This window comes from Hyla sarda, chromosome 13 (assembly GCF_029499605.1).
Source record: "Hyla sarda isolate aHylSar1 chromosome 13, aHylSar1.hap1, whole genome shotgun sequence".
In the NCBI taxonomy this organism is placed as follows: Eukaryota; Metazoa; Chordata; class Amphibia; order Anura; family Hylidae; genus Hyla; species Hyla sarda.
This window is the reverse complement of record NC_079201.1, coordinates 26,865,422-26,893,349: the sequence shown is the minus strand read 5'-3', so window position 1 is coordinate 26,893,349 and position 27,928 is coordinate 26,865,422. Positions and strand designations below refer to the sequence as shown.

General features: G+C 43.2%; 2 protein-coding genes across 2 annotated transcripts in view; one reads left to right on the top strand and one right to left on the bottom strand.

The window, feature by feature from the left end:
• SLC39A11 (solute carrier family 39 member 11) overlaps window positions 1-27,928 on the top strand; it is a 499,832-nt gene that overhangs the window by 783 nt on the left and 471,121 nt on the right. The window lies entirely within an intron of this gene.
• Window positions 5,759-13,953, bottom strand: SSTR2 (somatostatin receptor 2). Its single transcript, XM_056550535.1, has 2 exons — window positions 13,651-13,953; window positions 5,759-8,937 (listed from the first exon to the last, which is right to left on the bottom strand). Exon 2 carries the CDS (start codon window positions 8,851-8,853, stop codon window positions 7,741-7,743), a length of 1,113 nt encoding a protein of 370 aa, XP_056406510.1. The 5' UTR covers window positions 8,854-8,937; window positions 13,651-13,953; the 3' UTR covers window positions 5,759-7,740.

Below are 27,928 nucleotides of genomic sequence, written 5' to 3'. Positions count from 1 at the left end.
ACGGCCAAACCTCCCCCCCCCACAACGCGCGCACAGTGTTCGGAACTAAATGTTCCGAATGCAGCCGGAACACTGGCCAGTGGAGTACCCCTTTAATGGAGACACAGTCACCCACCTTAGCCTGAAAAAAGAAGAAAGAAGCATGTTTCTCTAATAAGGTATGTTACAAAGTTTCTTGGGTATGTTGGAGTTGTAGTTTTGCAACATCTGGATGCACTCTGGTTGGGAAACACTGGTCTATAGGTTATAGTTTCATCTGACATAAACCACAACCCTCTGGACTCAACCAAGACCCCCACCCAGTAAGGAGAGCAGAGAGGAGCAGCAGGCTTTGTTGTGAAGGATCATGGGCATTCACAGAACTAAATCAGTAGTCATTGATTTTATTGAGCTTCATGTATTGCTTCAATTAAATGGCCATTTATCTTGAAGTTTCTCCAGCAACGATTGAAAATGATAGAAGTGGGAAGGAGGTGGAGGTGCTGGAGCAGGACTGTCATCAGTCATCCGTAAAAGAGTTTTCATTCCAGATAAGCCTTTTAACAACAGTAATTTCTTTTTATAGAAGAAGCTATTTTTCTAGGATATCTAAAATCTAGGGTTTTGTCCATAAAACAAGAATATGGTTGCCTGGCCATCTTCAGCTTGCTTGCGGCTGTCAGACATAGATGTCGTGAAAAACAGTCAGCTGTGTTACTAGACTTATGTAACTTCCTTTTATAGTAAAGGGGTAATCCGGTGGGGGGGAGGGGGGGGTGTGTGGTTTGGGGCTCAAAGCTCTTCCTGTGTATAGCAAAATAAACTTTTACTTACTGCAACGATTTCCTGCCATGGCCAGTGATTCTCTTAGCTACAGTATGACACATTGGGTCCTTGTGCTTTCCAGGCCTGACACGTCACACCGCAGCTCACACTGGAGGCACCACAGGAGCACTGGAGGTAAGTAAAGGTTTATTTGGTAATATCCCACAGAATGGGCATAGCTTTGAATTCCCCCACCCCGCCCACCCACCGGATAACCCCTTTAATAAGAGAAGTGGAAACTGGGTAACCCTACAAGCTACGCTGTTTTACATGACTCCCAGACTTAGTGAACAGTGTAGCTCTTGGTGCTGTACCATTTGCACATCTTCTATTAAAGGCATTAGCCACCTTTTAGGCTATGTTCACACCTCAGAATTTCTGTGCTGGATTCCGCTGCAGCAGAGTCCCATTGAAATCAACGGGATTCTGCTGCACTGTGCACACGGCAGAATTCCCGTGTCAGATGTTTCCGGCACAGAAATTCTATTTTCTGTGTCCACTTTGTCCGCACGGAATGCATAGCCGTCTATGAGACGGCGCATTGCTGAGCAATCCTGGTATAATCTGCCAGCGCCCCCCAGTGTCCAGAATGTCCGCAGATTCTCCGTGAGGACATTCCATCGTGTGAACCTAGCCTTAGATGTTTTTTAATATAACACTGCACTTATTATAATAGGTGGCACAGTGAGGCTTCCCTGCAGCCTTGTTCTCTCACATCACATTTCTACTGCTCAGTCTCTTTATTCAGCCAGACGGCTCATCCTCCATACATGGGTACCTGTAAAGGAGCTTGTGACGATACACATTACTATGCCTCATCTACTGTGCCTGCACTCCTTCCTTTAGTGCAGTATAATGCTATGGAGGGGGCACGGCGACGTGTATCTCCACCTGCTTCTCCATAGGCAGCCATGGGCCAACTGCATATAGGGATAAGAGACTGAGCGTGATGTAAGAGAACAGGGACCCATGGAAGCTTCACTGTATGTGTAAGTCACCTATTATAATCCCTGTATGGCTATATTAAAAAAAATTGTCAAATGTGGCCGACCCCTTAAATGGGAAATGCGCAAATGGCATATCACCAGGAGCTCCGTTGTTCACTTAAGTCTGGAAGTCATGTAAAACAGTGTAACTCGCGGAGTTACTAAGTTTGCGCTACTCCCCTTAATGTCAAAAGGAGTTAAGGGGTACTCCACTGGAAAACATTTTATTTTTTTTAAATCAACTGGTGCCATTACAGTAATTTGTAAAATGCTTCTGTAAAAAATCTTAATCTTTCCAGTACTTATCAGCTGCTGTTATGATCCACGGGAAATTGTTTTATTTTTGAATTTCCTTTTTGCCTGACCACAGTGCTCTCTGCTGACACCTCTGTCCATGTCAGGAACTGTCCAGAGATGTTTGCTACTCTGAACAGTTCCTAAAATGGACAGAGGTGTCAGCAGAGAGAACTGTGGTCAGGCAGGAAGGAAATTAAAAAAGAAAAGAACTTCCTGTGGATCATAACAGCAGCTGATAAGTACTGAAAGGATTAAGATTTTTAAATAGAAGTAATTTACAAATCTGTTTAAATTTCTGGCACCAGTTGATTTAAAAAAAAAATTTCCAGTGGCGTACCCCTTTAACCCCTTAACGACCACGGACGTAAATGTATGCCCTGGTTTGGCAGGACTTCCCGCACCAGGACGTACATTTACGTCCTGTGTACGACCGCGAGCATCGGAACGGTGCTCGCGTCATACACGGCAGGTTCCGGCTCCTAGTAGCTACCGGGGACCCTCCAGTAATGGCCGACATCCACGATCACCATAACCCCTCAGATCTTATAGGTGGTCAAAATAGGGCAATTTTAGATTACTGATTTTGTACAAAATGTTTTAGATTTTTTCTAGGCGGTACAAAAATATAAAAGTATCTAGCCATGCGTATCATTTTAATTGTATTGACCCACAGAATGAAGAACACGTCATTTTTACCGTAAAGTGTATAGTGTGAAAACAAAACCCTCCAAAATGTGCAAAATTGTGGTCTTCATTTAAATTTCCAGCCTAAAAATTTTTTGGGGGGGTTCGCCGTACATTTTATGGTAAAATGAGAGGTTTCATTACAAAGTACAATTGGTCACGCAAAAAACAAGCCTTATGCCTTATATGGGTCTGTAGATGGAAATATAAAGGAATCATGGATTTTAGAAGGCGAGGAGGAAAAAACGAAAACGCAAAAATAAAATTGGATTGGTCCTTAAGGTTAAAATGGGCTTGGTCCTTAAGGAGTTAAGCAGGTCACGTAGCACAGGTAACTTGGCTGTTTTCCATGACCGCAGGAAAGCCTTACTGTATGTGTAAGTCACCTATTCTATCCGCTGTAGTGCTTTGTTAAAGAACATCTAAATATCAATAGGAGTTTTACAAATTACCATAACACAGTCAACTGATAGACCTGATAGAGATTTTGCATTGGGGTCCAGGAGCCTAAGTCTAATGGAACATTTCCTTGTCTCCCCTGCATCACTACAACATGAATTTGATTAGAACTGTAAAAGTGCAACTTTATATTAACGCAGAGAGCGGTGTTAGTAACATTATCAGGGGTGTTATCAATACTTGTGAAAGAGCTAGAATCCGATTTTTGTCCTTTGCGGTGTGTCATGTGCCTTTCCTGGTTCCCCTTATCTCTTATTGAGCTTTCCAGTATTTGATTTTATGCTTGGCTTCAAAGCCCAGAGTAAAGGGCTGTGTCAATATTTGCCTGCTCCTTATAAACCATGACTAGGAGGAGGACTGATCAGGCGGAGTACAGCAGGTGTTAGGTTGGGCATAGGCCCCCACGTGGGTATCATGACAGCTTTATTACCACTCTGAGCTGCATGATGCCATAGGGAGGGGGAAAAGCCACCTATCACAGTGTTTAAATGTTGATCACATACATCAGTGTTTCCCAACCAGTGATCCTCCAGCTGTTGCAAAACTACAACTCCCAGCATGCTGGGAGTTGTAGTTTTGCAACAGCTGGAGGCCCACTGGTTGGGAAACACTAACATACATGGAGAAAAGCTGAGTTATTTATTTTTACACACAAATTTAGTTCATCTGTATAGTATTAGGCTGTATTCGATATTGTGTTACACTAATATTAGGTGTTCTGATTGACATATCGGTTCTCTTACTTGTACCCACAGATAATCCTGCTTGTGTCCATATTGTTCTTCTAAGCATCTCCTGCTTGGGAGATCATAGTCCTTGGATGGACACACAATGTTAATAGCTTCATTCTGTTTGAGTTTTCTGTATTCACACGTTCTATAGTGCTCATCCTTGCTATAAATATATCTGTGTTTATGTATAATATATACTTAAACTTGCATTTTTTGGATGCTGTAAAATCACACAAACTAAAAACTAATGTCTGAAGTCAACTAAAACGTACATCTGATGAAGGTGCTAGATGATAGCAGATTTTACGACACTTACATTTTTGGCCACAGACTAAGCCTGTGTTCATATGTTTATAATTTTATTTTTTACATTTTTTATGCATTTTTTTCCTGAGATTTTGCCGTGATTTTGGTTTAGTAAAATAGCATAATTTGTGCCATTATTTTGGCTGAAAAACAACAAATATTGGCACATGGGAATTAATATGGAGGTGGGGGGGAGTAATGTTTAACCCTCCCCCCCTCCATCTTAATTTCTTGTGCCATTATTCCTCCCTCCCTCTGATCCTCTTGCGCCATTTCCCCCCTCCCTCCATCTTAATCCCCTTGTGCCATTCCCCCCTTCCTCTGATCCCCCTTTGCCATATCGGATAAAGATGGAGGGGGGAATAATGGCGTAGGGGGATTAAGATGAAAGGGGAATAATGGCACAAGGGGATTAAGTAAGTATCACATTAGTATAAAGGTAAGACCACGCCTTTTGTTCGTGGGTACCCGCCTTTTGGGGGTACAGTTGCCAAAAAGGTTGAGAACCACTGACCTAAATCAAGGTAAAAATGGCACATTTTACCATGCATTACATAATTGCGATAAAACACAATGTTTTTACAGTGATTTCAAGCAAAATACATTGCATTAGTTTTGTTGTGATACCACTAATTAGCGGCAACGTGTAAACATACCAAATTTTGGGGATCATCTTCTATTGCTACAGCAATATAAAGTGGGAGGTAAGCCTGCTGCATTGTGGAGTTCCGTCCATTGAGAAGTAGCATCCGACATGAAAGCTCTATCTATCTATCTATCTTAGGGCTCATTCATACCACGTTTTGGGGATACTGGATCCGGGGGGAGAATATAATAACTGGTCACTGCCGGACCCACGCCGCACCCCTTTCATTTGAATGAGGAAGGTGGAGTAGGATAGTGACTCTGGTTTGGCTTATTTTTGAACTGTATCAGCTTTATTGCCGGTCTGAAAACCGTAACAGACAACGGTTTTCTGTCCAGCAACAAAACCAGTATGGTCAGATGAATGGAGTGCTGTGCAGGTCCGGTGGAGAGGAGTCTTTAAAAAGACAATGAGTCTTCAGATAGATTAGAGCTTCCATGTCAGATGCTTATCAATGGATATGACTCCACAATGCAGCAGGCTTACCTTCCACTTTATATTGCTGTATCAATAGAAGACGATGGATAATTCATACAGGTATTCCAAAAATATCTCTTACCTTTTGGTATATGCACTTGTGTTTTATGTTGCCAGACATATTAATTCCTTATAAGAACCAAGTAGGAAGAGAAGCTAGCTACTTCCTGTCTGATCTGATTCACTATTTGACTGCACTTCCCAACACTGAAATTGTTAAAAAAGGCAACATATATGAAAACTTAGGAAATTATAAGGATTGAGATGACTGGGGGTCCAAGTGGTGGCAAATGTCTCAGTGAAGCTCCTGTCCATGCACATCTTTAAATGTTTTAATTCCAATGCAAAACAGTATAAAAAAAAAAGAATACAGCTTCTGTTTTAATGTTGTCACAAGCATTTTTATAATTTAAGCACTTTCTGAAAATATATTACAAAATTTAAATATGACAAATAGAGAACATCTGTAAAGTTGCATGACACATTTCTGTTATGGTCCACAGCAGTGGTAGAGCCACATCTTGGGGAACACTGGTCCATAGGGAAACAGCCCATTTGTGGCCAAAGTCTGAGTAGACTCTGGTTCACCCAGAAAAATATATAAAGGGAATGAGGAACCAACAGCCAAAATCGAATAGGTTCCTTTCATGTATAGAAGAGCTTGTAGGGACCATTGCTTTGGACCATTGACATTATCCCTTTGCCATTGTGAAGCCTACAAAAGCATAGGTCCAGCACAGGTATGCATAGCGCATGGGAAAATGTGGGGGCCCAACCCTTCAGCTGACCCCATGGTAGCCATGGTGCCTGTCCTTATACTAGTACATACTTCTTTGGATCCACCTCACAAAGTGGCTGATTCCCTTGTACACACAACCCCATAAGTTGGATGTATAAGATAATATTTTTACAGAATGGCACAATCTATTATGCCAGGATTTTTTTTTCATGTGAACTTTCAACTCCACGCTTGCTCCACAGGCAGAAAGCCTCTGTTTAAGTTAGCTGAAGTCAATAAATAAAATGTAAGCAGGTATGTTTGGTGCCACTTAGACAAAGTTGGTAGAGCATATAAATACCAGGTAATCTGTAAGTAGTATTCATTAGGCACAATATGACTTTCCTCTTACCAGTCTTGGGTTTTGTCTTCATCAAGAATGAAAAAGTGAACTCAAGCAGTGCACATTTGACCACCTGTATGCCCAGGTTACATGCCAACCCTTACATGGACAAAGCAATAGGCAGCATCAAGTGTGTTGCCATTAGCAGCCAATTTGGTACCCAATACTTGTCAGTGGTGCTGGGGTAAACTTTGTGCTGTATAAAGATATGAAGATTGTCCTGATATTTGAAAATGGAAAATGCCGTTTTTTCTACCTTATTGTCTGTCTTGTTTTAGTACATTTTTGCATTTTACTCCCAATTCAGACCAGGATGTCAACTTTCTTCACTTAGTGGTTTTCTCCACAACAAAGAAAGAGCCATTTTGCCCGAATGTAAAGTGCAGTGTGTTGCTCCATAAATATAAAGTGCACTTACTACAAGAAAGGAAATATTTTGAAAAATTTAGTTATGTGAATGTGAACATGAATGTGTTTTATATATATATATTCACATAGCTAGGCAAACATCTGAAACAACTTGGCCCACATCTAGATGATGGTGTCTTTCCTGTCTGATATAAAACATAATAGTAGATGGTGAAGGTGATAATCAGTATGATTCAAAAATACTACTGGTGGTCTCAATTTTTCATAAATGTTAGTGAATTCCATATTTTGTATATAAAACATGGAGTCACGATGACCTATAGTCTTACAAGCATTGACAATTGGGCAGCTAATATTGTACAGTGAGTGAAGTCATAACTGAGGAACACTGATATTGACGTAGATCTTCACCCTCACAAAACATGGTTGGGCAAGGTCGGTCTCAGCTAAATCCTTTAAGTCAGAGTTTGGTATTTAGAATGCACATCAATGTGGTATAGAAGGAATTCTTCTTGTGAGACCTGCAGTAAGTCATTACAGATTATATCTTTTTAAGCATCTCCGTATATTTTGGACCCTACACTCAAGAGGTGGCAGTGAAGTGTTTGGAGGGGGAGGCACATGATTCTGGAGACTCCTAATGACTGCAACTGCACCGAGTGCACATGTACACAAACTCTTCAGGTTATATATAATTTGTGGCATTAATAGCATTGGTTGAGTAACCACCTATAAGTCAAGGAAACCTCAAAGAACTTTCATCTATGAGCTGGTTTATCACTTTCATAGTATCTAGTGAGGATGTTGTTTCAGGTGAAGTTGCTCATATATACAGCTTTATTTTAGAATTTCAGGTATGCTCAGATGCTGGTTTGGAGATCTCCATTAAGCAGTGTGCGCTGTGTTTCTGTTGTTTCATTTAACCTGGATTTGTCTTGTTTGCTATCACTTCTGTCTCCTTCATCCATACCACTGACTTTGGATAAGCAAAGGACATTCTGAAAGCTCTTTTTAAAGTTGTCAGATAGAAAGGCATACAGTATGGGATTAGCACAGCTATTGGCATAACTCAAAACCACAACAAAGTCCCACATGGCTTTTAGGCTTGGAGTTGGCACTATTAAAAGAGAGACAGAGGAGACATTGAAGATGTAGAAGGGGAGCCAGCAAAAGATAAAGACAGCTACCACGATAGACACCATCCTTGTAACTTTCTTTTCTGACCGTTTTCTCTTGGAGGAGCCAACTCTTATCCCAGACGATTTTACTTTGATGATGATGAACAGATAACAGAGACAGATAATACTGAGAGGAACCAGAAATCCTAGGATGAAGGCATAAATTATAAAACCAGTGTACCAGGTACCAGAGTTACCAGGCCAGATGATGGTGCAGCTACTTCTGCCCCGATTACTTTGTATCCCGGCATAAGTCATGATTGGCATAATGACTAAAAGTGAGATGGTCCATACAGCAGCATTGACCATCTTAGCAGTCCTTGGTCTCCTCCATTTTGCAGACTTAATTGGATGAACCACTGCAAGATACCTGTCTATGCTCATGACTGTAAGGCAGAAGATGCTGGTGAACTGGTTAATGCCATCCACTGTCATGACAATTCTGCAAATAACTTTGCCAAAGGGCCAGTGGACCAAAGCTACCTGCATGGCCAAAAAGGGCAAGCCAAGCATAAACAGTTCATCGGCTATAGCTAGGTTTAGGATATAAATGTTGGTAATGGTCTTCATCTTGGCATATCGGAGTATAACATAAATGACCAGTGTATTTCCACAAAGTCCCACAATACACACCACAAAGTAGATAAAGGTGAGGATGGCATTGTTCGTCATGTCATAGTAAGGTAGTGTTTCATTTGTGGATGCATTGCTAGTTGTCTCCATAATGTACCCCTGCGAAACAGGAGAAAAGTACAGCTCAGTGATGTTGGGTAAGTCTGAATAATCCTGCTCCATTTTGTCGTTCTCTATTGAGCACAAATGATGTATGTCTATTCAGTACTCATGGCACACGCTTTCGTCCTTGTAGCCTGGTGAACACTAAAACAAAACACATAAGAGCAAAAATCATTAAAAGCTAGCAACAGATTGACAAATCCATCTACTCTGATAACTACACATGGATTATCTTGTACTCTTCCTTTGGACACCAATAAAAGATGTATTTTGTTCTACTAGCTTTCTGCAATTTTTGTGCTGTTGGGCTTTTTGTTTCATGTAACTACCACTGCACATTGTTGATCTGTGTATACCGGGTGGGCCATTTATATGGATACACCTTAATAAAATGGGAATGGTTGGGGATATTAACTTCTTGTTTGTGGCCCATTAGTATATGTAAGGGGGGAAACTTTTCAAGATTGGTGGTGACCAATCTTTTTGAAGTCGCCCATTTTGAATCCAACTTTTGTTGAGGGTTGCATTGACAATCCAACACAATGGGCAGCACATTGAACACATTTTATAAGTGGTCAGCAACTTGTAAATAACTCATGAAATAATAAAATTACATCATTGTTTTTCTTGTGAAATTCCCAATAAGTTTGATATGTCACATGACCCTCTTCCTATTGATAAAACAAAAGTTGGATTCAAAATGGCCAACTTCAAAATGGCTGCCATGGTCACCACCCATCTTGAAAAGTTTCCCCCCTCACATATACTAATGTGCCACAAACAGGAAGTTAATATCACCAACCATTCCCATTTTATTAAGGTGTAACCATATAAATGGCCCACCCTGTACTATGATATCTAAATCTTTTAAGTTTTAATCAGAACAAAATGTTGAGTTTCTATTTCTAACCATAGAAGCTTAGAATTCTGCTGGTTGCCATTGGAAACAGACAGCAGTTTAACTGCACTTGTTGTCAGACACCTATATCTTCATCAGACTTGGGTGGGACCAGACCACTATGTTACATGCTTGGGAGTTTTCCGACTTTCCCCTGATTATTGATATCCTGGGAGAAGCATCAGCCATGTAAAGTCCAATGCCTGACCCATGCATGGTCTGTGTATTGGGGACACAGCTTTAGTTTTACAGACTCTGCTGTAAAGTATTCAGATATATACATTGCAGTTGTCATATACACACAAGTAGTCTGCTTTCATATAAAGGCGTCATCAAAAATATATTTCAAGGTATTCATAATTTTAGAATAAGGTGCAAATATGTCAGGATGTATGGTGTATTGTGCTATTTCCAAAAGTTAGAGAGGGAGATCTATATCTATAAACAACATTTCTCTAGACCTCCAGGAGGGACATCCCAAAATGGCACTGCAACTCAAAAGATCTATGTGGACAAAAACACGTATAAAGTGGACACATAGTGACAAAAAGAATAAATAATCAGCTGTGCGCTGTGTGGTACAATCTGGACACCTGACTTCAATGGGCATCAAGTAATGCTTCAGTTTACCTGTGGTGGCACTGCAGATGAATTGTTGCCTGATTCCCTCACAGACTGTTGCCGATCATTGGAGATCCCAGCACTAGGATATCAACTGATCAGCTTATTTTCGGGGGAAACCTTTCAACAAAAAGCTGCTATTGAAGGGGTTGTTTAGAATTAGAGAAAAGGATGGATGATTTCTCCCAAAACAGCACTAGAGATCTTGTGTGGTAATGCACCTTAGCCCGATTATGTCCAATGAATCTGAGCTTGCAATATCATACACAACCAAGAGACAGGTGGCACTTTTCCTGCAAAATAAGCACCATAACTTTTATAATAAGATTATTATTCTGCTTGTCTCTTATAGCATTACCAAGCAAGAATTTCCCCCGCTGAATGTCTCCCTGCATGTCCGTACATAACTCTATATAACGTTCACCTTTAATTCCTCCAGTCACTGCGCTCTGTAACTAGCATTACAGTAATAATAACATTGCACGACCTAACCAGGGGAGCGATGCATTAGTCTCGCACTTCACGCTCTTCTGTACATCACCTGGATACCAATATTATTACATTTTGCCATGTTATAATGACCCAGTCTTGATTTGTCACTCTCGCTCCAGAGGTCTGGCAGATGCAGAAAGCAATCACTTATTTCCAGCTGGCTGAAAAGCCTATTGATTTTGTATCACACTCTCGCTCTAATAGGAAACATTTCAAACACTTCAATAAATCCCTGATTGTGGTCTTAGGATGTATCTGCTGCTCATAGCATGTACTGTTCTGGCACTTATCTTAACTTTGTTATCAAAGTTATTTGTCATTCTTTTAAATGTAAGGCCATGTTCCACCTATAGGCCCCTAAAACATGTGTGCTCTATCATCTTTGTCAAATAGTATGCTCTATGATCTATATCCAGCCATTAATACAGGGGCATAAAGAAGAGCAGGACAGTCCTTATCCTGAATTTTGCCCTTTGTATCTTCTATTGTATCTCCCAAATGTAAGCAGAGCCAGCCTTACATTGATATATGCCCTGTGCAGCACTTCCCTTCATATAGTGTATAGCCAGACAGTGTATGCAAAAAGCTGGAATTAGACTGTTCAGGCTCTAATATGACATCAGGATACAGGCAAAAAGGCTTGGTGTCATATTGTCATCACATCCCACTTTAATGAACCAAAGGTTTTTCCATACGGTTGGTGAAATAATGCTTTATACTGATGCCACAATCCTCATCTACTGCCAAAATAGTATATATAAATAGCACCATATCGTGCTCAAATAATTCCACCATACAGTGGTTTAATAAGATTACTATGCACGTAATGCAACTTCCGGTGCCCCCCCTCAGCAATAATTGCCTCTGCGCTAGAGGTAAAGGGTAACTCCGATGGAAACAAGTGGAAAACCAATGTTTTCAAATCAACTGGTGCCAGAAAGTTTAAACATATTTGTAAATTACTTCTATAAAAAAAATCTTAATCCTTCCAGTACTTCCTTATCAGGAAGTTGTGAAGTTCTTTCCAGTCTGACCACAGTCCTGTCTGCTGACACCTCTGTCCCTGTCAGGAACTGTCCAGATTAGAAGTAAATCCCCATTCGTGCTCTGGACAGTTCCTGACATGGACAGAGGTGTGAGCAGTGAGCACTGTGGTCAGACTGGAAAGAACTTCACAAATTTCTCTGTAGTATATATGTAGTTTATGCACTAGAAGGATTAATATTTTTAAATAGAAGAAATGGCAAGAAGTCTGAAAACGTATGTAGGAAATTTTGGAAAGGCTTTTTGGATGTCGCCATCAAAATTTGGAAATGACTTGACAAGAACAGGATAACATATTGAGAAACAACAAGCAATTTCCATTCCATACATGTCTTTCTGGAGTAAGGGGGTTATATCCCAGTCAGATCCTTTTATCTCCAGGGTCCTTGTCATATGAGAAAACACAGTAATTCTCTGCGTGCTTCTCTGTGCTTAGAGCTGGATCATTGATGAAGAGCAGGACACCAGTGTGACCAGTCTTATCAGCTCATCTTTCCCACAATACTTATTGGTTTGGACCGGTCTGTAATGGGGGGGATATGGGGCAGATAGCAGGACAGAATTCTTTCTCTGTTCCAACATCTATTAAGATTTTAGTAGGGAAGCCCTTGCCTTTTCAGGCTTTGCCCAGTGAGGCAGATAGCTTTTTTTTTTTTACTGGTTTATTACTGTGTTTTTCCCATTGAAAACCTATCATCTTCTTTCATTTTACTCTTTTATGGTGTTTAGGGAGCGAAGATATGGAGAGTTGTTTGTCAGGGTATTCACACCAGTGGGGATCAGTGATATCTCATTAGCTCTACAGAATCCATACTTTGGGAGTCAGGAAAAGAAAGGATACAACAATGGCCAAGCAGTTCTCCTAAGCATCCAGTCAAACAGATTCCTATGTCTTGCCTTTCCGGGCCCCTATATTTAGTGAGCGACCATAAGCAATCAATATCTACCTTGTTTGGCACCTGTAGTGGGACCAGCTGTTGACCTGCTACAGTTTAACCCTTCTCACTATGGCTAATCTTCTGTTGATATTGTATGGAATAAGAGAAATGAGTTATTCTCTATGGCAGCCTAGCTGGGACGTGTGGTGTCAGGCAAGCTAATAAGACTAGACAGAAAATAAGTAAAATGTCTTCTAGCATGAAGAGAAATAACTCTTATGACGAAATGCAGCAAGCACTTGTTGCATTCAGATCGTAAGCTCTGAGTAACAACACAAATCTCTTTATATTACATGATAATAATGATTCCATGCAGCATTTGATGGGTGACAATCCTGGGGCATTTGGTGGCATGTAGCCAAGGATAACCTTCCCACATCTTATTTATTGGATCCTACAGCGGCATTTCTTAAATGACCCTTCTTCTGAGGTCTGCCAACTAGAGTTCGATAAATAAGGATTCTGGTACACAAACATCCTACACTCCGATCCTTTTCACGAAAGTCTTTTGATAAGATTAGTTAAAGTTACAATTTTCTTTGAACAAACAGGTTGGGGGAGAAATGCAAAGGCAAACAGCTTTATAGAATCAAAGGCTTAGCTGCCCGGGTGATGTGTGCCAGGGGTCGTGGGTGATGCCAACAAGTCACCTTGCCTTGGCCAGGGTATTTAGACAGGGCTAAAGCAGCATGCTGAATGTAGGGAAGCCTATCTATGATGGCATCGAATGTAGTCGCCAATATTGTAAATAGACTTAAAATATATTGTAACCATGAGATCTAGTAGATATTACTTATAGGCAACCACCTTGGTATATATCGGGGTCATTACAACATAATATGTGCAGGGAAATAGGTCACTTACCTGCATAAGGTCTCCTAGGGGTTTAAAGTAATCCACCGTTCTCTCCGTCAGTGCACCTGACAAAGTTCATTATCCTGAAGTTTTGCACCTGTGATAAATCCTTATAGGAGGTTTCGGGATCTTGTATAGAATCCTTCAGTGTCTATGTGGGATGTGATGGGAGTGGAGCAGTCGCCTTGTGTCTGTATAGTGACTTCCCTCCAGCTGGTCCTCAGCTCTCACAGTGTGTGTGCGCTCACTCTGAAGCTCCCTCTACATCTGAGCTCGTATCCAGGAGTAGAGAGAGGAGGACTTGCAGAATTCCTCCTGTTCACACACAGATGGTGCTCAAGCCATACAATCCCTCTCAAGTCTATTGCACGCTAGAAAGCGGAAGACAGCTCACAGAATCCCCCAATCCTGTGTTACCACTGACAGTAGTCAATCACTGCGTGTGTCACTCACTGCAGCTATTCCTGGATTTATCACTATACAGTGGTCCCTCAACATACGAGGGTAATCCGTTCCAAATGGACCATCGTTTGTTGAAACCATTGTATGTTGAGGGATCTGTGCAATGTAAAGTATAGGACAGTGGTCTCAAACCTGCGAACCTCCAGATGTTACAAAACTACAACACCCAGCATGCCCGGACAGCCAACGGCTGGAGGTTCGCAGGTTGAAGACCACTTTTATAGGAAGTTGTACTCGCCTGTCCCCGCCACTCCGGGCCATCACCGCTCCTCACCGCTGCCCTGGATGTCGCCTTCCATCACTGTCGCCGCGTCCCCAGGGTGTCCCCGATGCTCCGGCAATGCCTCTGCTACCCCGGCATCCCCGCTCTCCGTCGCCGCCATCACGTCGCTACGCACGCCGCTCCTATTGGATGATGGGAGGGTGTGTGCAGCGACGTGATGCCGACGATGGAGGGGATCCCGAAGAGGACGCGCCGGAGCCCCAAGGATAGGTAAGAGATAGTCAGCGGACCACACAGGGCACCGTAAACGGCCATCCCTTAGTGCTGCCGGATAGCCGTTTATGTGATGGCCCCGACATACAAAAGCATCATATGTTGATGCTGCCTTCAACATGCGATGGCCTCTGAAAGGCCATCGCATGTTGAAATGATCTTATGTCAGGGCCATCATAGGTCGGGGGGGGGGTCACTGTATTATACCTGTGCTTGTCACCGGCCTTGTCATTGTATCCATTCAGGGTAAAAGTTATCTACAGATGTAGCAGAGCTAAGTTAGTCAGTTTATACAATGTATTGTAATATCATGATGTTATTATTCACATTTGACTATAGGTCCATCTTCATGCATTTTGACAATTCTATCAGTGAAATAACAGATTCTACACTGTTACATCTCTATGTACTCTTCCAGTTTATAAGAACTTATCATTAATCCTGTAGTACTTAGCATATGTTTCTTCCCTTCATTTCCAGCGAGGGGGCCCCATAGCAAATATCAAAATGGCTATGGAAATAAGGTGACCCATGTTGCACTATATGTCTGTATGTTTTTGCATCTATGGCTAAGTCTGAGTAAGCTGAAATGCGTTCGATCTTTTTCCTGTACCATGTATATTAGAGATGACGTTCTAAATGTTTAAAGGGGTATTCCAGGAAAAAACTTTTATATATATATATATATATATATATATATATATGTATATATGTATATACATATATCAACTGGCTCCAGAAAGCTAAACAGTTTTGTAAATTACTTCTATTAAAAAATCTTAACTTCAGAAGCTCATAAGTACTGAAAGGATTAAGGTTGTTCTTTTCTGTCTAAGTGCTCTCTGATGACACGTGTCTCGGGAACTGCCCAGTTTAGAAGCAAATCCCCATAGCAAACCTCTTCTAAACTGGGCGGTTTCCGAGACACGTTTCATTAGAGAGCACTTAGACAGAAAAGAACAACCTTAACTTCAGAAGCTCATAAGTACTGAAATGATTAAGATTTTTTAATAGAAGTAATTTAAAAATCTGTTTAACTTTCTGGAGCCAGTTGGCATATAAAAATAAGTTTTTTCCTGGATAACCCCTTTAATAACCATATAAAAAGCAGAGTTGTGCTGCATTTTGTCATGTGTGTTTCTACAAGTTACAGCTGCTGCTCTACAGCTATACGTGCACTTCATTCCTTGCAGAGGAGAAAGCTGGGCCGATTTGTACCAATACTATCCTCATAATACACAGAGTTCTCTATCAACAGAATAGGGTGCAGGCTTGCTGAAAATTGGTCACATATTTTATTAAGTTTACAGTAGAAAAATGAGACTGACCCTTGACTTCTGCCATGGATTCACACAATGATTTGCCTATATGGTTTAATCCACATTGGGCAAAACTGCTGGATTTCTGTATGGCTTATTGTCACAGATTAGGTGATCTTTCTATAGCATGGCAATGGGGTTATGGAAATCATATTTACACATGTGGGATGTAGAATATCATCAGGTTTGGATGTGAATTTCATCACCTACAAGCGTCCATACCCCTCAGTACACGTGGAGCCAATAAAACTTTTATACAAAGACACAGATGTAGCAGACCTGAGTTTTTCATTTGGCACAATTCATACAGGGAGATTTATCAAAACTTTGTGCAAAGGGACGAAAGAGCAGTTGCCCATAGCAACCAATCAAATTCCAGCTTTCATTTTTTTTATTTTTTTTTTTATAAAAGGCCTCTGAAAAATGAATTCTGGAATTTAATTGGTTACAATGAGTGACTGGTTCACTGTGACTTTGCACAAGGTTTGATAAATATTCAACGATAGTGTTACCAATTATCCAAACATCTGCTTCCTATAGAAAGATCACCTAATCTGTGACAATAAGCCATGAAGATCACAAGTTGAATTAAACATTTTTTGAAGCTGTAACAGCCGCTTTGATTTGCATACGTGCCCATGTTCATGCTCACAGCAGCGCAGAGTATTTCAGGTTTGGAAAATAACGTATTGTTTCCTGTTATATTTGAAGAAGTGAGGTCATGAACACTGAGGCAAGCAAAAAAAAAGTGGTATCTTCACATCTGGAAGATCAGTGTACAGGAAAATAAGGGGCTGAATGAAAGACACAAATTGCCCACTCTTTGATCCTGACAAGGAACCATCACCAGTGTAAGGTTTATTTCTCCAGACATCTGTTCACAAACATAGAGATCTAATGAGCAGCAACAAAGAGTAGTAATAATGACCAAGAAAAAAAGAGCCCTGAGCACATAACAAGAAGGAAACACAATGGGCATACTGGGACTTTTATCTTTCTGTCAGAGGGCCTGCACCCTCAATAAACTGTTAATAGGGCTACCTGCTACTGTGATCCCCAAATATCAACACTATAGTCAGGCCCTTCACAGCGTGAACGGGCTGATATCGGTGAAAAAAAAACTACTCTACTATACAGCATGGATAATATAAGCTTTATATTTAGTTTCTGTTATGTTATGTGCTCCGGCCGACAGCGCATGGACCTGCTGCTGCCAGCGGGGCTGGGACTTGCATCGTGGGATGCGCCCGCATGCGAGCCCCAGTCCGTCACTCACCTGATGCTTCTCCTGCCCCAGCCTCTGCCTCTCTGCTCTCTTGCACGTGTCCCCGTCCCCTAGGGCACGCGCACGCCGGAGCTTTAAGATTTAAAGGGCCAGTGCACTCATTAGTGTAATTCACCTGTGGCTCATTGATAAATTCCTCCACCCTCCTCACTTCCCTGCCGGATCTTTGTTGCCTGAGAGAAAGCATTCCTGAGAGTTGCCTTACTGTGTATCTGATCCTTGGCTATGTGACTTGACCATGCTCCTCTGTCGCCTGCCTACTGACCTCCTTCTACGTTCTGACTACGCTACTTTGCCGCCTGCCTTAACCTTCTGCTATCCTGACTACGAGCTGCCTTATCCCTTCTGTGCCTCACATCTCCTCAGCCGCTTGTGTGGTCGAGCCGTGCCAGGGGTAGCGACCTGGGTGCCGCCTGCCGCAGCAAGTCCACCCCGCTTTGCAGCGGGCTCTGGTGAAAACCAGCGGCACCTTAGACTCCGCTCCCTGGTATGGTCCGAGTCATTGCTATATAGGGCCAGCGGATCCACATCCACCGGAGTTCCTGTTTTCTGAAACGTGAGTGTTACAGTAAGATCCGGCCATGGATCCCGCTGAGGTACCCCTGCCTGAAGTCGCGGATCTTCCCTCCGTTGTGGTACATCATCCACAGCAGTTGGCCCAACAGGCGCAGCAACTTTCTCACTTTTCAGCTATGATGCAACAGCTTTTGACCTTGCAACAGCAGCAGGTACCACAATCTGGCCCACCACCAGCTCCTGCAGCGTCTTCTGGCTCCCAGCTACGTCTGCCTTTACCTTCCAAGTATGATGGAGATTCCAAGTCGTGCAGAGGCTTCGTTACACAGTGCTCCATGCACTTGGAGCTCATGTCTGAACTGTTTCCCACAGAACTGCGAAGGTGGCCTTTGTCATTAGTCTACTGTCCGAAAAAGCCCTGGCCTGGGCTACACCCCTTTGGGACTGCAGGGAAACAGTAGCTTTCAACTTGACGGCTTTTCTGGCAGAATTTGAGACGGCTTTGCTGAAGCTATGTCAAGGGAATTCTTCCGTTGGTGACTACGCGGTTCACTTCCACACTTTAACCACAGAACTAGCATGGAATGATGAGGCCTTGTGTGCCACATTCAAAAAAGGGCTAGCTAGCAGGATTGAAGATGCCCTTGCTGTACGTGATCCTCAATCTTTTTTGACTGAACTTATCCATTTGGCCACACGTATTGATGTGCATTTTGCTGAAAGGCAGGAAGAACTGCGCTTAGAGAGCGAACCTGCCCGAACACGGATATATTATCACCTGGCACCTGTGTTTCACATCCACCTCTACAGTTTCCTGTGCCTCTTGCCGAAGAGGCTATGCAAGTGGATCGTTCCTGTCTTAAGTAACAGGAGAGATCACGACGACGCAGTGAGAATTTGTGCTTGTATTGTGCTAGCCCCGAACATTTCCTCAAAGACTGTTCTGTTCGTCCACAGTATCCGAAAAAAGGCTTGCACCTAGGGCACGTAGGAGAGGTGTCCCTAGGTGTGAATACCACCTCTCCTTGCTTGACTATTTCTGTACAAGTCTTCGCTTCTTCCAAGTCTTCCTTCAGCGCTACAGCATTTTTGGATTCTGGATCAGCAGGTGACTTTATTAATTCTTCTTTGGTCCACAAGTATCATCTTCCTGTCACTCGGCTTGCCAAGCCCTTGTTCATCTCCTCTGTTAATGGACAAAATCTGGACTGTATGGTGCACTTCCATACCGAATCTCTTGTCATGCAAGTGGGTGTATTGCATAAAGAAAAGATTGAATTCTATGTTCTGCCACACTGTACTTGAGAGATTCCTCTTGGCCTTTCTTGGCTGCAACCCCATTCTCCGCACCTTGGTTGGAGAACTGGAGAAATAATTCGCTGGGGACAATCCTGTCAAAATCTTTGCCTCCAACCAGTTCTGTCTAAAGTGGTTTCTTGTCATCCTCCTTTACCTGGCCTGCCACCACCTTACCAAGATTTTTCTGACGTTTTCTGCAAGAAACAGGCTGAGTCTTTGCTTCCACATCGTCCTTACGATTGCCCTATTGATCTTCTGCCTGGTACCATTCCTCCTCGTGGAAGGATATAACCTCTATCGGTTCCTGAGACCAAAGCTATGGCTGAGTATATCAGGAGAATCTCAAAAAGGGATTTATCCATAAGTCCTCTTCTCCTGCTGGAGCTGTTTCTTCTTTGTTAGAAAGAAAGATGGCTCACTCCATCCATGCATTGACTACAGGGGACTTAACAAAATCACGGTCAAGAACAGTTACGCTCTACCTCTTATCTCAGAACTTTTTGACCGTAGGTCTTCTACAAATTGGACCTACTGTCAGGATTCAGCAGGCTGATGGTGGATCCTCTGTGTCAGAGAGGGATTGGCGTGGACCGTACCGGTGGACCGGTTCTAAGTTGCTACTGGTTTTCACCAGAGCCCGCCGCAAAGCGGGATGGTCTTGCTGCAGTGGTAGCAACCAGGTCGTGTCCACTGGTAGCGGCTCAACCTCACTGACTGCTAAGACAGGCGCTGTACAAAAGGACAAGACAAAGGCGAGGTCAGACGTAGCAGAAGGTCGGGGCAGGCGGCAAGGTTCGTAGTCAAGGGCAACGGCAGAAGGTCTGGTAACACTGGTAAGGGCACTCACAAAACACTTTCACTAGGCACTGAGGCAACAAGATCCGGCAAGGACAGGAAGGGGAAGTGGGTTTATATACAGGTGGAGCATGGAAGCTAATAGACACTGATTGGGCCAGGCACCAATTAGTGGTGCACTGGCCCTTTAAATCTTAGAGAGCCGGCGCGCGCGCCCTAGAGAGCGGAGCTGCGCGCGCCATGACGTGACAGCCGGGGAACGGGACAGGTGAGTAGATTGGGATGTGACCCGCGGGCGGCCGCATCCCGCTACGCGGATCGCATCCCCGCCGGCAGTGACAGTGCAGAGCTCCCGGTCAGCGGGTCTGACTGGGGCGCTGCAGAGAGGAGAACGCCGCGAGCGCTCCGGGGAGGAGCAGGAGCGTATAACCATTCATATTCGTATCCGCAAGGGAGATGAATGGAAAACGGCCTCCAATACTCGTGACTGGCATTTTGAGTAGCTCGTAATGCCATTTGGTTTCTGCAATGCTCCAGCTGTTTTTCAAGAGTTTGTCAATGATATCTTCCGTGATCTTCTCTACACCTGTGTTGTCATATACCTAGATGACCTGATCTTCTCTTCCAACTGAGAGGAGCATCGTACTCATGTTCGTCTGGTTCTTCAGCGATTTCGGAAGAATCATCTCAACGCCAAACTAGAGAAATGCCTGTTTGAGAAATCTAGTCTTCCATTTCTTGGCTACATTGTCTCTCACCAGGGCCTGCAGATGGATCCAGATAAATTGTCTGCAGTTTTGTATTGGCCTCGTCCTTCGCGCCTACGTGCTATTCAACGCTTTCTGGGATTCGCAAACTATTATCGTCAATTTATCCCACATTTTTCATCCTTGGTTGCTCCATTTATGGCTCTCACTAAGAAGGCATCTAATCCTAAGTCTTGGCTTCAAGAGGCTGAAGAGGCCTTCTCCCGTTTAAAGTCTGTGTTTGCCTCTGCTCCCGTGCTTACAGGACCCGATCTGGAGAGGCCCTTGGCTTTGGAGGTTGATGCCTCATCTATTGGAGCGGGTGCTGTTCTCACTCAGAAAAACACCAAGGGCAAGAGTGTAACTTGTGGGTTCTTCTCCTAGACCTTCTCTCCTGCTATCACGCTAGCTTTGGAGGAATGGTGACATTTATTGGAAGGTTCTTCTCATCCGGTCAGCATCTAGTCCGACCACAAGAATCTTCTATACCTTCAGTCTGCTCAGCGTTTGAACCCCTGCCTGGCAAGGTGGTCACTGTTATTTTCCAGGTTCAACTTCTTCATTCACTTCCGTCCAGCAGACAAGAACATCAGAGCTGATGCGCTCTCCAGGTCCTCTGAAGTCATTGGTTTGGACTCCACGCCTAGGCATATTATTCCTCCTGACCATTTGATTCCTGCAGCTCCTGCCGAGATTCAGCAAGTTCCTCCCGGAAAATCCTTTGTGCCCGCCAGATTGAGATGCAAGGTTCTGAAATGGGGTCATTCTTCCTTGACAGCAGGACATCCTGGAATACGCAAGACTCTACTTCTTATCTCCCTGCACTGCTGGTTTTTCCACCCCTCTTGAACGTGATGTTTCTGATTTTGTTCGTTCCAGTGAAACATGTGCCGTGATAAAACTCCTCGACAGAGACCTGCAGGACTCTTACAGCCTTTATTTTTTTTTTTAAGTATTTTTTTATTTTTGCATATACAAAAAAAGAAAAGAACATCACCTCCCAAACGTCCCAACGCACTCTGGCAACCAATAAGAAGCTGATTGGGTAAAAAAGGGTATCATAAGGTACACGGAGGTTACTCCGAGGCCCCAGGAGGGAACCAACACGCACCAACAACCAGCCACACATCCATTCATACTTCCCGGCACCCACCCCAGCCCGGAAATCGATCCAGCTGCAGATTCCCCTAGCAAGCTACTGAGAGAGTCCATCCGGCCTATCAGCTGACTATGCCACCAACAACCAGGGGGTCCACACCATATCGAACTTCTTAGGGCATTTACGACTAACATAAAGGGCCTGATACAATGGGACATATTTGTTCACAAAGGCTATCCAACGAGACAGCGGAGGCGTGGATGTATCTTTCCAAGTCATCTTTACCACCTTGCGGGCACAAAACAACAGAAAGCGGAACAACAACCTTCTATGAGTGCTGAAAATCAAGTCATTAAGAGACACACTGAAGGGCTAAACACAGAGGGAAATTCCAAATGCTCACCCAGGAAACCCATCACCTCCCTCCAAAAGGCTGCAACAACAGGACAATCCCACACAGCATGCAGAAAGGTACCAATGTCCGTGGAACATCTAAAACAAAGGTCAGAGGGAGACAAGCCAAAATGCTTAGCGGGGGTATAGTACAACCTCAGAACATAAGGACTCTTACAGCCTTTACCCATTCCAGAGACTCCCTGGTCCCATATCGCCATGGATTTTATCAACAATTTGCCACTCTCATAATCTCATAATAACACTGTCATCTGGGTCGTTGTAGATCGGTTTTCCAAGATGACTCATTTCATTCCTCTACCAGGTCTTCCTTCTGCCCCGTAGCTGGTGAAGTACTTCTTGCTGCATGTCTTTCGTTTACATGGTCTTCCTCAGCATATCGTTTCGGATCGAGGTGTTCAGTTTGTCTCTAAGTTCTGGCAAGCCCTTTGTCACCGTCTGGACATCAATCTGGACTTCTCCTCAGCCTACCACCCTAAGTCCAACGGTCAGTTGGAGAGGGTAAATCAAATCCTAGAGACTTATCTTCGGCATTTTGTTTCAGCTCGCCAAGACAATTTGGTCGACATTCTCCCCTGGGCTGAATTCTCATATAATCATAAGGATTCCGAGTCCACAAAGTCGTCTCCCTTTTTTGTTGTCTGCGGACTCCATCTCCATCCTCCTCTTCCTCTCCCAGTCTCCTCCAGTGTGCCTGCTGTTGATTAGCTTGTCCGTGACTTCTCTACCATCTGGAACAGACCCTGCTACATCCTGACTACGCTACTTTGCCACCTGCCTTGACCTTCTGCCATCCTGACTACGAGCTGCCTTATCTCTCCTGTGCCTCGCATCTCCTCAGCCGCCTGTGTCGTCGAGCCGTGCCAGGTGTAGCGACCTGGGTGCCGCCTGCCGCAGCAAGTTCATCTTGCTTTGCGGCGGGCTCTGGTGAAAACCAGCAGCACCTTAGACTCCGCTCCCTGGTACGGTCCGAATCTTCTGCCTTACAGGTGCAGCTGATCCACATCCACCAGAGTCTTCTGAAAAGTTGCGTATTTTAAGACCAGCCTCTCAGGAGCAAATCTTAAAGGGGTACTCCGTCCCTGGCATCTTATCCCCTATCCAAAGGATAGGGGATAAGATGTTAGAGCGCCGCAGTCCCGCTGCTGGGGACCCCGGGGATCGCCGCTGCGGCACCCCGCCATCATTACTGCACAGAGCGAGTTCGCTCTGTGTGGAATGACGGGCGATACAGGGGCCTAAGCAGCGTGACGTCATGGCTCCGCCCCTCATGACATCACGACCTCACGAGGGGTGGAGCCGTGACGTAACGATGCTCCGGCCCCTGTATTGCCCGTCATTACGTGCAGTGGGATCTCGCTCTACACAGTAATGATAGCGGGGTGCTGCAGCATCGATCCCCGGGGATAAGATGTCTAGGGGCGGAGTACCCCTTTAAGTAAAAGGGAAAAAAAGACTGTCTTAAGATGCTTCATATTTCATAACAGGTGACCTATTGGTTAAGAACTGATTAGAAAAGGAAGAGGAGAGTATTAAATCCAACTGGTTGCAAAAACAACTACCGTCAGGCAATTTTTAATGTGGACAATGTAATATATGTCACATGTTATGCAATAAAAAAGAAATACAACTAGGTGCACGGATTATCAAAGTTAATGATTTCACCACTTGTAAAGCGAGTTTTTTGTCGTTGATGCCTTGGTTTGTAGTTGTAATCATGCCACCTAATAAATATGGAGCAACTCATGCATAGTCCAATGCCAATTTCACCATCTAGGTCTCTAGTTAGGGTCATTACGAAAGGCTGGTTCACCTGTACTTAACCTTAAAGTGCGGGTACACTGGTTTAAAATTATTTATTACTCACCCAGATCTGTGGTTCGGTTCCAGAGATGCATGCTGTATTGGAGTCCGTTGGTTAATATGTTAATTAATCCCTTCCAGCAATGAAGACGTGACCCGGCATACAGAGCTTCCCTGTCTATGTCCCCCTCTACTCTAATATGGGGGGGCATATCAGAGCAAAGGGGAGACTGAGGCAGGGAATCTCTGTATGCCAGGTCCCACCTTCATTGCTGGAAGGGATTCATTAACATATTACCAACGGACCCCAATACAGCATGCATCTCTGGAACCGGACCACAGATGTACCATCTAACGTGAAACGTGTTAGTTTCCTTTTAGAACATGTTCACAAAAGCAGATTTGTTGCAGAAATTCCAGTGAAAGTCCTGTTCATCTGAATTGAACTTGCAGAAATTATCTATTCCATTATTTTATATGGAATTGTGACAAAGGTAATGTCTTCTATAGGGAGTATGGATATCCATTTATCTTATTTATCTTTGTATCTAATATCTATCTATCTACTGTCTATAATCTATTTAGAGTGGATATAAAAAGTCTACACATTATTTTCAAATGGCAGGTTCTTGTGATATAGAAGTAGCTATCATTAACTAATCTGTCCCTAAAACCCTCCGGCATCTGTCCCTGACTAACCTTGACACTAATCCTGGCGTTTATTTATTTCAAAAACCCTCCTTGGTACCTTTATTCAGCCTGCACAGTCATCGGTGGTCCAATGAGGGAGGAAGTGGGCGTGACCCCGGCAGGCGCAACGTCCTCTGAAGCCTGGCCGGGCCAGCTTCCGCCCTTCTTCCTCTCTCTCTCTCTTCTCTGAGTTATACTGCAGCTCGCATGATCCAATGAGAAGGCGGAAATGCAGGGGGCGGGTATATTTAAATTAGGCACATCGCGCGCGCATGAGCGCTGTGCTCATTCTCTGCCTGTTTCATGTACAGGCAGAGAGCGAGCTGATGACACGCTTTCCGGACCACAGTGGTCCGTACGTGCCGGGGGGGGGGGGGGGGGGGGAGGAATGATTCCTGGACCATGTAGGGTGACACCTAGTGGCCAGGATTTCAACTGTAAATAAAAGTATGAAAGGGAGATTTTTTTAAAATAATAGATATTACAAACATTTTTTTTATGCATAATTCTGTTAATTTAAAAAGTTATGTTTAATGGGAGTACCCATTTAAAGGCAAACTAGCAGCTTCTTCACCCACACTTAACCCAATACACATGGTTATAGTGAAGGTGAACCAAATGTTTTATTACCCTCACAGATATGTGGTCCGGTTTCAGAGATACAGTCTGTTTTGGGGTCCATTGCTAATATGTTAATTAATCCCTTTGCGCAATGAAGGCGGTACCCAGCATACAGAGCTTCCCTGCCTCAGTCTCCTCTTTGCTCTGATATGCTCACCCATATTGGAGTAGAGGGGGACATAGACAGGGAAGCTCTGTATGCTGGGTCCCGTTTTCATTGCTGGAAGGGTTTAATTAAGATATTACCAACGGACCCCAATACAGCATGCATCTCTGGAACCGGACCACAGACCTCTGGGTGAGGAATAAATCATTTTAAGCTGGTGTACCCGCACTTTAAGGTTTAGTACAGGTGAACCAGGTGTTAGGTTCCCTTTCAAGAATAAGACAAAGATAAATCATGTCAGAACTTTTATGTATACCGTGAACAATTTCCACCTTTTTCTATAATGTGAATAATTCAATTGCAAAACTAATCTTTAACGGGGAAAGAAAAAAAACACGCTATAACCTGGTTGCATAAGTGTGCACACCCTTACATTAATACTTTGTTGAGGCATCTTTTCATTTTATTACAGCAATCAGTATTTTTCGGTAGACATCTGTTAGCTTGGCACATCTTGACGTTGCAAAATCTTCCCACTCTTCCTTGCTGTGTATCTATCACTCTATCTAAGCCCTAATAGAGAGTTATGGAGTAAAATTGCTACATTTACAGATGATCCTTTACTTCGTAGTCTAATTGCTCCCAGTATATTATACTACAGAGGGATTTAGAGAAATGGGAAGGATAAGATGGGAGATGACTATTGATATTCAGTGTGGTTTTGCACAAAGGATGTGATAACAAATGTCCTAATTACATTTTAAGTGGGATACATTTGGGTGGAACTGATATACTAATTGACTCAGGGAATGTGAATTGTAGCAACTAGTGCCAGGCAGCTGCTGCAAGAGGGGCATGCACCATCCACTGATTATTACATACATAAAACATTGCAGGCGTTCTGGACCACCTATATCTAAATAAAAAATAAAAGATCCTCACAGATGGGCACCTAAAATAATTTAAAACTGTGCTAAATGTATTTTAATGAACAACATTAACATCACTTCTATAGCGCAGCAGAGTTTTTTTTTTTATAGCAACTAAAAGGAGGGGGAGGGTTGCGTATTTTAAGACCAGTCTCTCAGGAGCAAATGTTAAGTAAAAGTAAAAAAAAAAGACTGTCTTAAGATGCGCCATATTTCATAATAGGTGCATGCCAACTAATAAATATGGCGCAACTCATGCATAGTCCAATGCAAATTTCTCCATCTGGGTCACTAGTTTGAGTCATTACGAAAAAGCATTTTATTTGATCGCCTGCACTTGACAGCATCAGTTACAAAGTAATAACAGTTATTATGGATTCTTCTATTTTACTTTATAGATAACATTTATGTCTGTAAGACCGGGTATATGTAAGTACTGAATTCAGAATAGCTCTCGAGTTTTGGAGTACATGTGGAATAGATTTTTAATAAACAATTCTTGCAATATCCAGAAATATAGTCATTTTATATAGTGCTACTTAAAATATGACTCAAACCACTTAACAGTCATGGCAAGATGCAAATCATTTGGATGATAAAAGCATGTAGAATATATCAGAGTGCACTAGTGGAATTCCATTAAAAATGCACAAGTAATTGCTAGACAGAGCTCACATACGTGTTCTTTTCATTACGAACCTATTATAAAAGAAAGCTAAAATAGGGATAAAAGCACATGAAAAGGGTGGCCTTTCGCCATAGATTTTACATGCATTTTAACAAGCAAGCTTACATTGATATTACTAATAGAAGGGTATGATATTTTGTTTTTTTGTATCGCTTGTTCAGTGGCATATGGGTCCTGGTGGGTATAAGGCCCTTTACTTATTATTAGAACAGGTACCCACTCAATATTGCCCTTTTTATACATTCATACTGAAATAGAATAGCTTGTGGTAATATTATTCTTTGTGCAGCTGTGCACAATGTCCAGGAACAGGCCTGCTAAATGTGTGGGGCCCCCACCAGCTCTAATGCACTGCTCAAAAAAATATAGCGAACACTAAGATAACACATTCTAGATCTGAATGAATGAACTAATCGTATGAAATACTTATGTCTTTACATAGTTGAATGTGCTGACAACAAAGTCACACAGAAATTATCAATGGAAATCAAATTTATCAACCCATGGAGGTCTGGATATGGAGTCACACTCAAAATCAAAGTGGAGAACCACACTACAGGCTGATCCAACTTTATATAATGTCCTTAAAACAAGTCAAAATGAGGCTCAGTAGTGTGTGTGGCCTCCAAATGCCCGTATGACCTCCCTAGAACACCTGGGCATGCTCCTAATGAGGTGGCGGTCTGTGGTGCAACGTGGCTTTGGTGGATGGAGCGACACATGATGTCCCAGATGTGCTCAATCGGATTCAGACCTGAGGAACGGGTGGGCCAGTCCATAGCATCAATGCCTTCCTCTTACAGGAACTGCTAACACACTCCAGCCACATGAGGTCTATGATTGTCTTGCATTAGAAGGAACCCTGGGCCAGCCGCACCAGCATATGGTCTCACAAGGGATCTGGGGATCTCATCTCGGTACCTAATGGCAGTCAGGCTACCTCTGGCAACCGCATGGTGGGCTGTGCGGCCCCCCCAAAAGAAATGCCACCCAACACCATTACTGGCCCACCGCCAAAC

What these genes read in the sequence shown, in the direction of transcription:
- SSTR2 (XM_056550535.1), bottom strand. Translation starts at nt 8,853, where the DNA reads ATGGAGCAGGATTATTCAGACTTACCCAACATCACTGAGCTGTACTTT.